The sequence below is a fragment of the Gekko japonicus genome, unplaced genomic scaffold, assembly GCF_001447785.1.
Source record: "Gekko japonicus isolate JY-2015 unplaced genomic scaffold, Gekko_japonicus_V1.1 scaffold3374, whole genome shotgun sequence".
Lineage (NCBI taxonomy): Eukaryota > Metazoa > Chordata > Lepidosauria > Squamata > Gekkonidae > Gekko > Gekko japonicus.
The window spans coordinates 130,434-147,634 of NW_015164762.1; the positions used below are offsets into that span (position 1 = coordinate 130,434).

General features: G+C 44.9%; 1 protein-coding gene across 1 annotated transcript in view; it reads right to left on the reverse strand.

The window, feature by feature from the left end:
* LOC107109126 (solute carrier organic anion transporter family member 1B3-like) overlaps positions 1-17,201 on the reverse strand; it is a gene marked incomplete at its 5' end in the record, with an annotated part of 30,444 nt that overhangs the window by 2,730 nt on the left and 10,513 nt on the right. Inside the window, 4 exons of the mRNA XM_015409698.1 lie at positions 1,372-1,489; positions 2,920-2,984; positions 8,814-8,998; positions 11,286-11,448. Of these exons, the coding sequence (XP_015265184.1) occupies positions 1,372-1,489; positions 2,920-2,984; positions 8,814-8,998; positions 11,286-11,448 (531 nt within the window). The remainder of the gene's footprint in view (positions 1-1,371; positions 1,490-2,919; positions 2,985-8,813; positions 8,999-11,285; positions 11,449-17,201) is intronic.

Sequence of the window (17,201 nt, forward strand, 5' to 3'; positions counted from 1 at the left end):
GGCACGCTGGGGGTGGGCCCACGGTCATCCAAGGGAAAACTCTATGGTTTTCCCTCGGATGGTCGTGGCCCCGCCCCCAGCATGCCCGGCATCGTCACGTCACTTCCTGGTGACGTGGATGCGGCATACGCGCTCCGTGATCGGCCCGGGAGTCCCCCGCTGTGGAGGAACGAGGAAGGTAACACTTGGCAACCCTCCTGGGAGCGCGTTGCAGGTATGATCACTTCAGCGAAAACCTGGAAGCAACGGTGGAAGTTGCAGGAATCACTGGAAATCCTGTGGTAAAACCATAGAATTTGGGGCAGTTCCTAGAGCGACTGCCGTTGCTTCCAGACTTCCCTTGGAAGTGACATCATCATGCTCATGATGCCAGTGAGTTTTCTATTCACCCCTCTGCTGCTTGGATGCTCCTGATGTTCTTTCTTTTTCTGTTAGCTTATATTTGCGTCAATGTGTTTTAACACTTTGTCGGTTCGCATGTAACGTGTGTACATAGTGTTCGTTTTCCCCCTTAATGTATACAGTATTTATACAGCCAATGTGCCCTAACTATAACTATATTTACTGACACAAACAATTTGAGGAAACGTGAACATTTTACACAAGAAACTCTGCAAGGGGAAACAGAAAATGCATGAAAACAAAGAATCATTTTATTTGCCTACTAATGTGTAAACTGGGAGTGTCTTTTAAAAACACAGAGTGTGGGTGAGGGGAACTAAACTCTGGCCTTCTCTGTTCCTTTTCTCACTGCCCCCCCAGTTTTGGAAGCACATCTTTTTGAGCCCCTGTTATCTCAAAAGATAAGCCTATGCAAACTTTCCGCCTCCCCGCGTAAAACTGACCTGCAATGAATTTAGTGTTTGTTGACTTTGTTGATGTCTCCCCCAACTAAACCGATTAAAACTTGCAATCTTGCTGTTATCTGAATAACTGTTACTCAGTATTTCTCTCTCCCTCTGGGCTTTTCTGCATTCTCGGTTTCCTCGTTTGTAAATTCCCGATTTTTGGGGGGTGGGGTAGTCTTTTCCACATGTGTCCTGCTCCCTCTAGTGGTCGATTCTATATTATGCTGGTTTATGTCTGGCATAAAAAGCCATAGTTTAAATCTCTCTCTCCTTCTGTTTCTCTCTCTCTCACACACACACTCTCTCTCTCTCTCTCTCTCTCTCACACACACACACACACAAACACATAACTTAATAACATATAACTTAATTGCTTTGGAGACATCATGGCTGGGAAGACTCCATGCTAATGCCTGTCATCCACCAGAGCGTATTCTTTCAACTGGAGCCATTGCATCAATTTAATTAGGAAACTACCACGGAGGGGAAAGTGATGGAATTTCTGGGTTACAATGCAACTCACCTGTATGCGGTAGCATCATATAGCCTGCAAGCTCCTCTGCTCCCACAGCCAGTTCTTGCCCACTTCAAGCAGGTCCTGTCTATTACTGCGCCAAAATAAGCCGGGGCTAGAATTCCAGCTGTGAGATATCAGAAAGGAAATGCATCGGCTTGCTTTTCCCAAAGAGCATTCTCAGACCACTGTGGCACAAGTGAGATGAGGACAAGGAGACTTATGTGCCCAAACACACCAACAGAGTGAACATGTACGAACATGTACGAGACCAGAACCTCCATCTGTACATATGACTTAATAGGACCTCCAAACTGTCAACCAGCTCCTTTAGAGTGAGTGAAACCCCATTCACAACAGGCAGTCTCCTGAATCCCGGGCTGGCTGTATTATCAGCTGAAAGCATCACAGTGTGGTCTGGTCTGAATTTTGGTTTGTCAGATTAAATTTTAATATGTTGTTGAAGGCTTTCGTGACCAGAGTTCATTAGTTGTTGTAGATTTTCTGGCCTGTATGGCCGTGGTCTTGGCATTGTTAGTGCCTGACGTTTCGCCAGCAGCTGTGACTGGCATCCTTAGAGGTATAATGCAGAAAGATGGAGTACTCTCTGTGTCAAGGTGAGGAGTAAAATGGTAGGCAGGTAATTTATATCTACTCAGGAAGGTGGGGTAAGGCTGAGTCATTATCTTGTAGGAGTTCCCCAGGCTGTGAACATGCTAATGGAGGAGCTTTCCTGAGGAGGTTCTTTTGCATATGGATTGGCTGTTGGAATGCTAATCTTATCTGTAGTGCTGTTGTAAGATGTAGAGCGTTATCCCCTCCACACCCTTGTTTAGAACATCTATTATATCACCTAACTCAAATGAGAAGGAAAGTTAGATGTCCTCCAGGCCCATAGCCAGGATTTTGTGGTCTGTGGGGGGAAAAAAATTCTGGTGGGGCTGGTGGGGCTGTCATTATTTTTATGTCAGCTCAATTCTATCCCGAAGGCCGACCATCAGCGGTCACCCCTCTCCCTCCCCTCCTGCAAGATTTAAAGGGCCCTTCAGCTGATTGGCAGGCAGCATGTGGCCCACCAATCAGCTGGGGGGCTCCTTAAATCTTGCAGGAGGGAGGGAGAGGGGTGCGCACCATCCTCGCTTCTTCTCAAAAGAGACCAGTTGTGATTCCAGGAGATCTCCAACCACTACATGGAGGTTAGCAACCCTGTGACCCCAAGAGAACAAGAAGAGATTGGATTTATATCCCACCCTTCACCACCCAAAGGAGTCTCAGAGTGGCTTACAATCTCCTTTCCCTTCCCCTCCCCACAACAGACACCCTGTGAGGTAGGAGGGGCTGAGAGAGCTCTTTTGAGAACTGCTCATGAGAGAACAGCTCTGAAAGAACTTGTAACTGACCCAAGGTGACACCAGCAGCTACATGTGGAGGAGTGGGGAATCAAACCCAGTTCTCCCAGATTAGACTCCACACTCTTAACCACTACACCAGTACACATCTTGGGCAATCAGCTGGGAGGATATCATGGTTTAAAATAATCAGAAAGATGTTTCTTACCCAGAGTTCTCACCACAAGCATAAAGACACCAAGTGAAAGTGATTTCAGATCTTCATGGACGCATCTAAAAGACACAAGTTAAATTTAACCTTGCTACTATTATGTTTCTCTAAATTATTGTAAGCTTCTTTCAATGAACTTTAATGGTCATCCACTTGTCTGGGTGGACTGGACATAGTAGTTCTATAGCTGGTGATCCAGTTGCAACAAAGTTTGTAATTTACAGTCACGAGGACACACAGACTAATCTCCACTCACCTTTCCACTAATGCATGCATTGCAATGACCATGGTCATGAAGACTAGCCAATAAAATATGAGCTGGGCCCAACAAAACAAAGATTTTAATAAAAAATATGACTAAAGCCCAAACCCAACAGTTACAAGAAATATCAGGTCTAGAAGCCAAAAAAAAGAGGTGAAATATCTAAGAATAAGGATGTTCCTTGGTAAAAGGCCACTAAAAGGAACTCATACTGGATATAAAGAAAGATTTGGAAAAATGGAAAAACTTACAAATATCCTTGATGGGAAGAATAGCTACAATAAAAACGAATATTTTACCAAGAGTGATCTTTTTATTTCAAACAATTCCAATTCCTCAAAATCAAAAATATTTTAAAGAAGTTGATGAATTGATGTCACAGTTTATATAGCAAAACAAGAAACCAAGAATAAAAATCAAAGCACTACAAGATGCAAAAGAAAGAGCCGGATTTGCATTATTAGATTGGCTTTTATATTATAGAGCAACATCACTGAAGTGGTTAAAAGAATGGATTACATTAGAAAATAACAGATTATAAACGTTAGAGGGACACAAACTATTACTGGGATGGCATGCATTTTTATGCTATGGAAAAGCTGACACAAATACTTTAAACAGCACCTCATCAGAAGATCCTTATTGAAAGCATGGGAAGGAGTTAAAAGACTTTTTAATACTAAAATACCAAAATGGGTTTCACCACTAGAAGCATTTACAACCCCAAACTTATTTCAAAAAAATGCACTGTTAAGATATGAAGTCTTGTTGGCTAACAAAGCTGAATTAAAACCTACAGAAAATCATAAAAAACAAGAATCCAACATAAGTTGGTTGGAAAGAGTTCACATAGAATCAAGATATGTTAAAGAGAAGCAAATAGGTTTCTATTCAAAAATAACAGAAATAGACAAGATATTGTTACATACTGATGAGAAATTGATTATTATATGTAATAATACTAGAAAATAAAACACAACATGAAATAGTTAAAAATTCTATGGTTCAATGGGCACAAAACTTTGGTCATAATATTGATAAATTAGCAAAGTTTTCTCCTGACCTACCAAACAATTGTTGGAAATGTCAAAAAAAGTTGGTTCATTTTTTCATATGTGGTGGACGTGTGATAGAGTTAAAAAATACTAGTCTTGGATTCTTGAACTGTTACAAAAATGTTAAAATGTACTATCTCCCTATATTATAAAACCCTTTTAGAGGTGGCACCCTCCAGAACATTCGACACGCTCTGGAATTGGTTGGTGCCCTGGAGTGTCACTCACAGGGCGTCTGTCTCCACTGGCTGCGTTGCTGTCTCCCTTGCCGTGGTCCCACCCACAGAGGTGGCACCTGGCATCTTGGCCTCACTCTCCTTGCGGTGGGTGGACAGGACAGATGCTCTGGCAGCCAGGGACTGGAGCCCGATCGTGCCACCACCACCACGGTCATCCTCGCCCCAGTGCAAGTCGCCGCCTGCCCTGCACGCAGCTGGATGACAGATGGAACAGGTGCTCCAGTGAAGGGGGGGCCAGCCCGAGCCTGCTGCTGTCGCCCGAGCCTGGCCACAGATGGCCGGCCGGGCATCCATCGAGGTGGACCGGCAGGGAAAGGCCTCTGGCAGCCCCCGCCTCACCTCTCCCCACTTGCCTGCCCAGCAGGGACAGGCCTCCGGAGGCCCCCGCACCAGCTTTCCCCGCTCGCTCACCGAACCGTCTGGGTGGCGACAGGCCTCCAGAGGCCCCCATGTCACCTCTCCCCGCTTGCCTGCCGAGCTGCCTGGGTGGGGACAGGCCTCTGGGAGCCCCTGCACCAGCTTTCCCCACTTGCATGCCGAGCCACCCGGGCAGGAACAGGCCGCCGGAGGCCCCCACTCCACCTCTTCCCCCTCACCTGCTGAGCTGACTGGTCAGGGAAAGGCCTCTGGAGGCCCCTGCACCAGCTTTCCCCACTCACCCGCTGAGCTGCCTGGCCGGGGAAAGCCCTCCAGAGGCCCCCACCCGGGGGCGTGGATGAGGCCTGGCGCCCTGGCCCGCTGGGGCCTCCGCCCACGGTGAGGTTCGGGGAGGGGCTGCAGCCAGGCAGCCTGCCCCCCCGGGGTCTTGAGCAGCAGGGGGAAGACATAAGGGGAGACGCTGCCTGCCGGCCTGCCTACCTAGCGCTCGTTGTCTTTATTGCCACAACGGGCCTTCTTCCTAGTACCTTATATACCAGAACTGTCTTTATTGAATCTAATACCATACAATTGTAAAAAGCAAGATTCCTATCTTATTATACATGTAGTGACAGCTGCAAGAATATTATATGCCAAATATTGGAGGAAAAATAAAGTTCCTTCAAAAGAAGAAATTATAAATAAAATACTTGGAACTGTAGAGATAAATTACCTTTAACCTTGAGAGGACAAAATGAAGGAAACTTTGATAATATATGGTCAAGGTTTTATAAATTGATGGAAATAAACCATATGGACATACAACCGAATTATAAGAAAATATGAACTATATTTTTGGTTATGAGCAAGGATGTATTCAAAAACATATGGTGGAAAAAATATATAATTAGACAATGTATGAGGTAACCAAACAGACAAAACACTTATGTAATTGACAATCCCCGAATTTTTGTATGTATGCTTGTTTGTCTTTTATAAAATAAAAAATTGTTTTTTTAAAAAAGATGGGCTGGGCCTTGTACATTTACAACAGGTTCCTATTGGCTAATATTCATGACATCATTGGTGGTGAACAACATAAATGACCAAGTGTGCTTTGATGGTTGCTACATAAATTACCAACAACTAACATAAGGCTTGTAAAGACCTTGAAGGAACACCACTGCCCATATTTCCCACCTCAAAAAGTTTATAAAATTATGCACAGCGTCGAAAGAGTTGACAAAGAGAACTTTTTCTCCCTCTCCCAAAATAGTCAAGGGCATCCAATGAAGCTGATGGGTAGTAGATCCAGGATGGATAGAAGAAAATACTTCTTTACACAGAGAGTGATTAAAATGTGGAATCCGCTACCGGAGGAAGTACTGATGACCACAAGAATAAACAGCTTTCAAAGGGGATTAGATGGATTCATGGAGGATCAGTGGCTACTAGACATGGTGACTAAAGGGAACTTCCACGTTCAGAGGCAGTTAACCTCTGAATCTCAGTGCCAGGAGGCAACATCAGGGAAAGGCCTCGGCATCTATGTCCTGTTGTTGGACCAGATGAACTAACTGGCCATTGTGTGAGACTGGATGCTGACCTAGATGGACCACTGCTCTGATCCAGCAGGGTTCTTCTTACATTCTTGAGAAAACTCTTGAGATTCTTACAATTGTCCCTAGAGTCTGATGTAGTGGTGGGTGACTATAAAACCAAGAACCTTTTTAAGATGCCATTCCAGTTGTAGAACTCCTTGCTGAAAGCAGTTTTACAAGCACAACCAACCATTAATAGCCTTGGAGATTCAGAAGAACTGGACATTATGCCCAAAGGCCAACAAAGCAGACACCTGTGTCTGAAAGGGCATTCCATACTGAAAAGTCCCTCTTTCTAGCTGGAACCCCTCCACATTTTGAAAATGACACCTCCCACAGAAGGGCCTTTGATATTATTATTAACACTTATTATTATTAACAGTATTAGCACTTGGGCTCACCGCAGGTATACACTCCATGGAGAGCTGCATTCAAATCAATAAGTGTACCAATATGATAGACATAAGGTCTTTGGCTCAGTGGTAGAGCATGTGATTTTCTTTCTGAAGGTCCCAGGTTCAGTCCCTGGCACCTTCCGTTAATGAATTCCAAGTAGCTGGAGTTCGGAAATGCGTTTTTCTGCCAAAGAGTTGCCACCAGCTACAGTAGACAATACTGAGAGAAATGCGTCACTACTCTGATTTGATTGAAGGAACCATCATAGGTAGAAAATTTTATTGTACCTAGCCATGGGCCTTTACAATCCAGACATAACAGAAACATACATACAATGCAGATATGAATATTTAAGATATTTGTTTAAAATTTAATCAACATTGAAATCAGATAATTTCTAAAGACTATTAAACGACGATGTATATCAGCTGTTTACTTTCCTGGCTACCTCAGTTGCTCTTATTTTCCTGGCAGCCAGGGCGTAGTGTCACCCTTCTGGAAATAAAAGAATCCATGTCTGATAGCATGAAACGTAATTTATCAGGATCAGGCAGAAGGTGGAGACCAGATAATATATTAGCAAGAAAATGTTTCCCTTGGTTCTGAGTATAAAGGACAGTTTAAAACACAGTGTGGTAAGTCCTCGATCAAACTTCCACAAATACATATACACTGATCCATGAGTGTGTGTGTGGGTTTTTTTTAAATCACCCAAGTTGGCATTGACTGGAAACATAATGAAGAGAATGCTATTCTGAGATCGTGGGCTGTGATTTCAGTAAAATAGCACACTCTAAAGCAGGGGTGTCAAACATGCAGCCCGGGGGCCAGATGAGGCCCCCGGAGGGCTACTATCAGGCACATAGTGGAACTGGCCATCTCCTGCTTCCAGTTCTGTTGCTGCAGCTGCATCATAGCTTACTTCGCCAGACTCTCTCAATCACTCAGCCATTTCATGTTCTCCCCTGGGTCCTAGACTCAGAACTCTGAGCGTGAGATTTCAGTGGTGATTGTCAATAAATCAAAAGTAGATTTGCAGCTTACAGATACACACCTGAATAGCATACTCAAGTCTGCAACAGCACAGACATTTTGATGCAATAATTCAGAGCAAGAGGTGTCAGTTATCAGATACTGCTAAACAAAATATTGAAAGAATGCCAATGTTTTAAGCATGTTTTTATTTTAAGTAAAAAAAAATCTTTGTGTTTGTGTCCTTTACAAAGTTTATATCTCCGCTACCTGGCATTACATTTTATGACACACATGGCCCGGCCCAACAAGGTCTCATTTATGTCAGATCCGGCCCTCATAACAAATGAGTTCGGCACACCTGCTCTAAAGTGATCTTTTTAAATGGTTTTATACCATGGAGCAAATTTTGAGTGATTTATTTAGAAATTTGTCAGTTAGGGCATTGTCTTTATAAACACATTCCCTCAAATCAGCATTGTTTCCCGAAGGCTGGAGTAAATAATCTGGAATGGTATAATGGAAAACAATGTAATTAAGGAAGGTCAGCCGGGGTTTGTCCAAGAAAACCTCATTGACTCAGATGAGGCGGGTGGCAACCTGAGAGAGGGCCTTATCAGTCATGGCACAAAAACTCTGGAATTTTCTCCCTCGAGAGGTTGCCCTGCCCCCTTTGGTTGCCATCTTCCGCCATCTTCTGTCTGTAGTTCAGCTGGCGATCCCTCTTTCCTGCCACATATTTTAATTGTTGTTATGTGTATTTTAGCTTGGTTTTACTTGTTGTAGTGATGTCTTTTTGCTTGGCTTTTGATTATTTTAAGATTTATTTTTCTATTACATATGTTTTTAATCTGGTAGCTGCGCTGGTGGCCCTCATGAGAGCAGAAAGTTGGGGTTTAAATAAATAAATGTAGGAAACAGTGAATTCGGACTAATAGGAATGGCAAAAAAAAAAGCTGAGGGAAAAGGTTGGGGACGAAGGTTGATTGGTAATGTTGATATTACTTACCTTATCATGATCATGTAAAAAGGAGTCCCTCCCAACGCATAGAAAAAGGAACTTATTAGTTTTATTGCTATGAAATATATAAACTTCCTTGAACATTCATCACTTTTTGGACATTCTCCCAAAACAGCTGAGAAATTTCTCCTCATGAAACCCACATTTTCAATGCAGCTACAATTATGGAAAACCTAGAAGAAGGTAACACAGAGGGTGGGAGAATCATCCTATTAACCATCGTTTGTAAAGGGACAGGGTTTTTGTCATGCCCACACGAATACACCTCCAGCTGCCTGATACTGAATCATGGGGTGATTTCCCACAAGCTCTTTGGCCCGATGGTACATGTCATTTTCACACCAGCTGCTGCACGACCGCATTTTGCCCCGCAGCTTCGTGCAATTTCCCCCGCGTCTACTCAATCCTGTTTTTTGAGGATTGAGTAGACACGGGGAAAATCGCACGAAGCTGCGGGGCAAAATGCGGCCGCGCAGCAGCTTGTGTGAAATTGACACGTACCATCGGGGCAAAAGGGAGGAGTGAGCGCGGAGCAGCGCTTGTGGGAAATCACCCATGGTCACTACCATTTGCTCTGACCCGCAGCAGCTCTCCAGGGTCCGAGGCAGAGGTCTTTCACATCGCCTACCACCTGGATCCTTGTAACTGGAGGTGCCAGGGATTGAACCTGGGACTTTCTGCATGCCAAGCAGAGGCTCTACCACTGAGCCATGGCCCTTTCAGGGCCCAGCTACATGACATGGTGTCCCCACTAACTCACGGATGCTTTATTTTATTTATTTGGATTTATTAATCACCCAATTCCCTACTATTGCAGGGCTTTGGGCGATGTACAGAATCCATAAAACACAATCAGATAAAATCATTAAAACATGAAGAACACATATTTGAAAAAAAGTGGTGAATATTAATCCAATTTGAGACTGCCAGCTACTTCTCAGGTGGGAGGGAAGAGGGCCAAATAAGGTAAACAGCGGGGGGGAGGGGTGAGAAAGGGTGCCAGCCCAAAGAAAACTATCGCCGCCCTCAACCAAAAGCCTGGCGGAACATGTCTGTCTTACAGGCCCTGCGGAATAAGGTTTCAGGGCCCTGATTGTATTTGGCAGAGAGTTCCACCAGGTTGGGACCAGCACCAAAAAGACCCTGGCCCTGTTCAAGGACAGCCAGATAGCCTTAGGGCCGGGGACTACAAGCAAGTTGTTATCTGAAGAGCGTAATGCTCTCCCAGGGACATAATGGAGGAGACGGTCCCGTAGGTACATTGGACCCTGACCGCTCAAGGCCTTATAGGTCAATACCAAAACCTTGAAGAAGAAGAAGAGAAGAGATTGGATTTATACCCTGCCCTTCACTACCCAAAGGTGTCTCAGAGCGGCTCCAAACTCCTTTCCCTTCCCCTCCCCACAACAGACACCCTGTGAGGAAGGTGGGGCTGAGAGAGCTCTGACAGAAACTGCTGTTTTTCAAAAACAGCTCTTATCAGAGCTATCACTTGCCCAAGGTCATCCAGCCAGGTGCAAGTGGAGGAGTGGGGAATCAAACCCGGTTCTCCCAAATTAGAGCCAAGCACTTAACCGCTACACCAAACTGGCTCTTGAACTTGACATGGTATTCTATCATCTAGTTTTGGCCTCAGTCTAGGATTCTCAAACAAACTGGAAGAGACTTTGGCCGTAACCCAATTCAGAGTAATGTGTGTTGAAATCTGTTCACTGTAATGGGGTTAAGCATGCCTAATTCTGACCTGGATTCATTTACTTATTTAGGAAGTGCACACGCCTCCTCTCCAATGACCTGGAGCCATTCGCAAAGTTAAAAAGAATTAAAGGCACAAAAACAACCAAATAAAAACAAAATTATGAATAACCTAATATGTTTGCGGTCACGCTAGAAACAGAGCATAAAAACTGCTTTTAAAAAGAGGTGAAACTCCTCAATGAAAAGCCTGGGTAAAAAAAGAAATGTTTTGGCCTGGCACTGAGCTTTTCCACATTCTGAGTTTCTCTATTGTAAGTTCCTGTTTTTGGGGATGTTCTGTTCAACATGTGTTTGGCTCCCTCTAGTGGTCAAGTCTATATTACACTTATTTATATCCAGCATATCTCCCTACAGATTTAAACTGCTGGTTTTTATGCTGGACATAAACCGGGTAATATCTAATTGAACATTGGAGGGAGCTGAACACATGCAGAACAGATTCCCCTCCCCAAAGAAACAGGAACTTACAAGTGAGGAAACTCAGAATGTGGAAAAGCCCACTCAAAGAACAGCGAGGAGGTGTCAGGCTAGACTAAGGGACGGGGTGCCACCACTGAAAAAGCTCTGTCTTTAATTGTCACCTGCCTCATCTCTGCATTCAGAAGCACAGAGAGCAGGGCTTGGGAAGAGGATCAACGGAAAGACTGGCTAGTACAGGGAACTGTGCTGTTTTCTTTGTAGTAAAAAAAAGAGGGTCCTTACTGTATTTTTCCCAGATCCCATTAAGTCTTTGCATCCAGCAAAACAGGCTGACACATAAGTGATTCCATCCTCTCCGCAGACAGGATCCCACTGGTTTGCACCACAGTTGCAGTCAGAGTTGCAAGCAGAGGATAAAGAACTGGCGTGCTGTGGGACTGGTTGTCTTACAAAGGAAAGTTAGAGATGAGCATTTAGGTTGTTATAGAATCTCACAGTTGTTCTATTTATTTTCTATAACAGGGAGAGACACTGATGTAGACAGACACACATATATAGACAGATATAAGCACCCTATATAAGCACAAGTAGTTTTCTGACATATAAGAAGCCCTTGCCTAGAAAATCTTACCATATAAATTTGACAACAGAGGATAGAGCAAAGAGACAGGAGATGAATGGAGGTGGGAATGTAATGCCTCATTCCACTAAACAGAGGTCAGGCAGACAAGACATCCATAAAATGCAAATGCAGGGCTTTTTTTGTAGAAAAAGCCCAGCAGGAACTCATTAGCATAATAGGCCACACCCAATATCAGAAACTCATTAGCATATTAGGCCACACCCCTGACAGCACAGCTCATTAGCCTATTAGGCCACACCCCCATGCCTTTCCTTGGCTTGCCCGGGTGCCCCGCAGCTGCAGGGCACCCGGACAAGCCAGCCCTTGGACATGCCGGGAAAGTCACGGGAGGCATTTTAATGCTTCCCTGATCCTACCAGCCCCCCCCCTGGCCCACCTGCCTCGGAGTTGCCGGGGGGGGGCACTCTTCAGGCCTTCCCTCTGTAGCCACGCACACACAGAGGTTTTGGCTGTAGTGGGCGTGGCCAGCTCTGAAGCCAGCCGGAACTCCGTTCCTGTGCGTTCCTGCCCAAAAATAGCCCTGTGAAAATGATAGGCTGAGGCGACCTTGATTGGCCTTGGGGCCATGCAGGGAAACAAGTGGGTGGGGCCCTTCACACACCCCATTTGTTTTCGCTTCTCCACTGGTGCTTACCAAGAACTGTCTTGTGGGTGACACTGCCACCACTGCCCCAGTGGCCACTTTATCAACCTCCTTGGTCTCCAGTGGCAACAGACAACTGTCGGTGCATACCTTGCAAGAGGGTCCCCAGAATTTATGCACCCCAGAAAATCCAAGCGCAGCTGTTCCAGATCACCGTAGCTCTTATTGGTAGGCGATATCAACCTCATACAGCCTAACCATCTTTGAAGAGTTTGTTCTGACCCTCAGATACTGGGCTTTCCCACATTCTCATTTTACTGACTGCGACGTTCCTGTTTCTTCGTGTTTCCCCCCCTTGTTCTGCTCATGTTTGGCTCCCTCTAGTGGTTGAGTCAATATTACATCGCTTCCCCCCCCCCCCAGCAATTTAAGGCCTTTTCTGAATCCATATAACTGGGGGCAACAGCAGGCTGAAACCGAGCTGACCACTGAAGGGAGGTAACATAATGCATAATGGGGGGGGGACCCAGAATAAAAAGAAGGTTGTGCAGAATGGGAGAAAAAAACCCTGGATTAAAAAGAAGATTGAATTAGATTTTAGTGAAGAATTGCTTGGAGGACACCACGGTGAACACGGATTAAAAGGGGAGTGCAGAAAGGGCCTAAATCTGCAGGCAGATATGCCAGAAAAAAAAGCTGTGTGATATCGAATCAACCACTAGAGGGAGCAAAACACATGCGGAAAAGGAAAAAAGGACAAAGAAACAGGAATTTAGCAGCGACTAAAATGAAAATGTAGAAAAGCCCAGAGTCTGAGTATAATGCGTCCAGGGGGAATAGATAATTTGTATGTCCATGCCCTAGAATTCACAATTCATGTTGTTTAGGAGGAATTCTCTTAGTTCTTTTTTACCCAGTTTCTCCTGAAACCATTTCTTTTCCCTTTTTAGAAATTTCACTCTACAGATTCTCAGAGGCAAGCAATGTCTTCCCAAACCACAGAGATTTCTGGCAATTCCTAGAGATACCTTCTGACATATCCGAGTTTCCCCCAAAAGTGAAAAAACAGTACATGCCCCCCTAAAATTATCCTGCCACTGCGTGGAGCAGCAGCCAGTAACAGGAGTGGGGGGCAGGGGATCTCCCACTCTGATCGGAGAACTGACAATCCTACTCCTACCTTAAATCTCCCAGCTTCTGAATGTCGCTTGCTTCCCCAATACAGAACCATCTCCAAAAGAAGCTCACATCCATCTCCCCCTCTGTCCTAGGCACGCACACACATACATACCCTTCATAGGGCACTGTTAATCCCGCCACCTTGCGATTCTCACAGTCCATTACTATGTACAGGACTGAAATGAGGAAGGCAATGCCGGATGTTAAGAATGCCATTTTTGTAGCACCAAGTATGCCTAATTTGTATTTTTTCATGATGAACCCTCCTAGGAGCAAACCGAGGCACACCGCTGGTAAGATGATCACACCTGAAATAAGAGAGAGAAGGAAATGTATTTATTTAGACATTTATATCTTACTTCTCTTCCCAACGGGATCCAGTGCTCCAGAGCTCCTGGCAGCCAGACACAACAGTCTGTTCTTCCACTTAAACATACGAAACCCTGCCTTCCAATCGGCCCTCGAGCCTTTATGAAGGGTTCAGCTAGCTAATTTTAATTTCAAATTGAATAAAGCATGCAAATTAACATTTTGCTACAGGAAGGAATGAAGTCTGCATTGTGTAAATCAGGTATACATAACGAAGTTTGGTAATCTGATGGATGAAAAAGATCTTCAAGCTATACATGTTCGACGGTTAAGGAATTAGGGATAGGCATGATAGCTCACAAACATAAGTTCAGTATGAATTTTCGCTGATTCGTAGTTTGCGAACTGAAGAGCCTCCACAAACTTCCATGGATTTCAAGGCAGTTTGTGGCGGTTCATGAAGAGCACAAAGCAGAGGTTTAAATGGCTCCATTTAAACCTGCTTTCTGCTCTTCACAAAAAACAACTGAGCAGCAGGAAGCAGGAAGCTCTCCACCACGCAGTTGTTTTTTTGTGAAGAGTAGAAAGCAGAGGTTTAAATGGCTTGGAGCCATTTAAACCCCCAGCCTTTCTCTTCCCCACAAAAACAGCAGGGAGCAGAAAGCAGGGGTCATGAACTGATACAAACCACTTCAGTTCACGAACCAACCTCTCAGTTTGGCCATGAACTACAAACCAAATGGAACCGCAAAACTGCAGTTCGTGCCCATCCCTAGTGGGGATCCCCAATGTGGTGCTCATGGGCACCATGGCACTTGACACTGATTGGCCACTGGAGATTTGATTGGCTGTGCAGATTTTTTTTTTTAAAAAAAAACAACAATATTGCTTTGGCTGCCACCACCACCACAGCACAAGGATCTGTACTATGTGACTAAAAGTAAGCTGTGTGTAAGGAAGAAAATGTTTTTCAACAATATATTATTTAAAAAGGCCTCCTTCTGCCTGAAATGTTGAAGAGTCACCATTAGAATTACACATAACTTCACTCCCTGACATTTTGTGCCTGGCTCTGCCTCCTGTGGCAGCCATTTTGTGATTTTGCCCACCACCCTCTGTCAGAATTTCAAAGCTGCTCATGGGCTCAAAACAGTTGAGGACCCCAGCTTTAAAACATACCCACTGGCGGGCTCTCCCCCTTCAGAAGGTGCTGAGGGGGAACGGGGTTGGGGATTAGAAACGATCTATTTATCATAACCAAGGTTTTTTAAAAAGAAAAAATCTTGCAAAATGGGACTAGCCCCAGCTACCACTTAGGGTTCTGCAAACTTGAAAGGGTGTAGGTTTGCGTCTGGACATAAATAAAATAATTAATTGTGGTTTAACCCACCCCTCCAAAACAAACAAACACCTGAGCATTGCCAAAATAACATAACAGACTTGTTAAGAAACAAGCACTAAGACAAGGTTTCCAAGTGGTCTCCAGCCCAGCCTCCAGTGCAGATCTTTTAAAGAAACGTTACTACCACCATTAAACAGCAAACTTACACAGAACAGCAACTAGAAACAATACAGAACCAACGCAAACAGTTTATGTACCATAGCACCACCCACTGGTAGGATGGTTTTATAACAATTACAACTCTCCGCCCCTCTCTGCTATAGCAATATTCCAGTCAGGGAGAAATTATGGAGAAGTGAGAAGCACAGAAACAGAATGAATATTGGACAATGTCAGGTGGATGCTCCCGAAAATGAAGCTTCAGTAAGGAAGTCAAGGTGGAATGAAACATCCATGCAGTACCCTGTCTTAGGGCGATTCTGCATCTAGCATTTACTCCATATTTTCCCAACTGGGAGGAAAAGGGGAGCTCAAAACCACATTCAGATACCTCAAGGCAATGCCATACTGACTGCAAAGTCACCCCTGAATGGCCATAAAACAGTCATAAATCTATGCAGAAGGCACAATAAAATCTGATGATCAAAGAACATGAAAGCGGCATGGAGTGTGGAGGCTACCATTAAAATCCGATGGTCAAAGGAAGTGAAAGCAGCATGCAAAGCGGAGGGGAATTTCTGTTCCAGCGTGGGTTTCATAAAACAATGGAGGGGAAAGCCAATGCAGTATCAGCCTTAGTGTGGCCAAGCATGGTCACTTAATTTTAAGAAACCACCGCCCTACATGATTCACCTGGTGGATCTTATCAATTAAGTTGGGTTTGGAGCCCCTTGGGAACCCCAGGTCAAACCACAACATACAAACGAAGAAGAAGAGGAGGAGGAGGAGATTGGATTTATACCCCACCCTTCACTACCCAAAGGAGTCTCAGAGCGGCTTACAAACTCCTTTCCCTTCCCTTCCCCTCCCCACAACAGATACCCTGTGCGATAGGTGGAGCTGAGAGAGCTCTTTCAAGAACTGTCCTTGAGAGAACAGCTCTGCCGGAACTATGGCTTGCCCAAGGTCATCCAGCAGCTGCAAGTGGAGGAGTGGGGAATCAAACCCAGTTCTCCCAGATTCAAGTCCATGCTCTCAACTTCGACACCAAAAGCTTTGTCCACTATAGGAAAAGCTTTGTCCTCCAGCACTTGATTATCCAGAATGCTCTGTTAACTAGTGTTGCCTAGGGGACAAGTGCCTCCTTCTCAGCCACCATACCACTATGTCTTTTGAGTACAGACGCGCCCCACCTTTGCCTCGCTACCCATCCACCTTGATGACTCCGGCTATGCTGCTGACAGCAGGACCGACAGCCGATGTAATCTTTGAGAGGACCCTCTCATTCCTCAGAATTCACTGCCAGAGGACGTAGAGATGGCCACGGGAATAAAACAGCTATAAAGGGGGATTAGATGGATTCATGGAGGATAAGTCACTGGCTGCGGTCACACGAGCAGTGTGATCTGATATCGTTGTAGTGCCCTTGCGGATTTAACGAGCACGATCAGACAGTGACATTGTCGTTCCATGCCCCAGTTATCCCCACCCCATTCTGCCCCGTTCTTTGAAGCAGGGTTAAAGGACATCAGGGCAGTTCCGATCTTAACGGATGCCAGCACTTTCACCCTGCATTTCCAGCTGTCTGAACCCCCAGTTCTGAAGTCAAGCCAGTTGGGACGTCTAAACTTTCCCTTCCGTTTTCACCTCCCTTTTTAATAATAATAATAATAATAATCAGGTAGCTATGTGCGCATAAGTGCATAATCGCCCCTGGCATAGTCAGCCAGTTTGGTGTCGTGGTTAAGTGCGCAGACTCTAATCTGGGAGAACCGGGTTTGATTCCCCACTCCTCCACTTGTACCTGGCTGGATGCCCTTGGGCAAGCCGTAGTTCTGATAAGAGCTGTTCTTGAAAAAGAGCAGTTTCTGTCAGAGCTCTCTCAGCCCCACCTACCTCACAGGGTGTCTGTTGTGGGGAGGGGAAGGGAAAGGAGTTTGTAAGCCCCTCTGAGACACCTTTGGGTAGTGAAGGGCGGGGTAT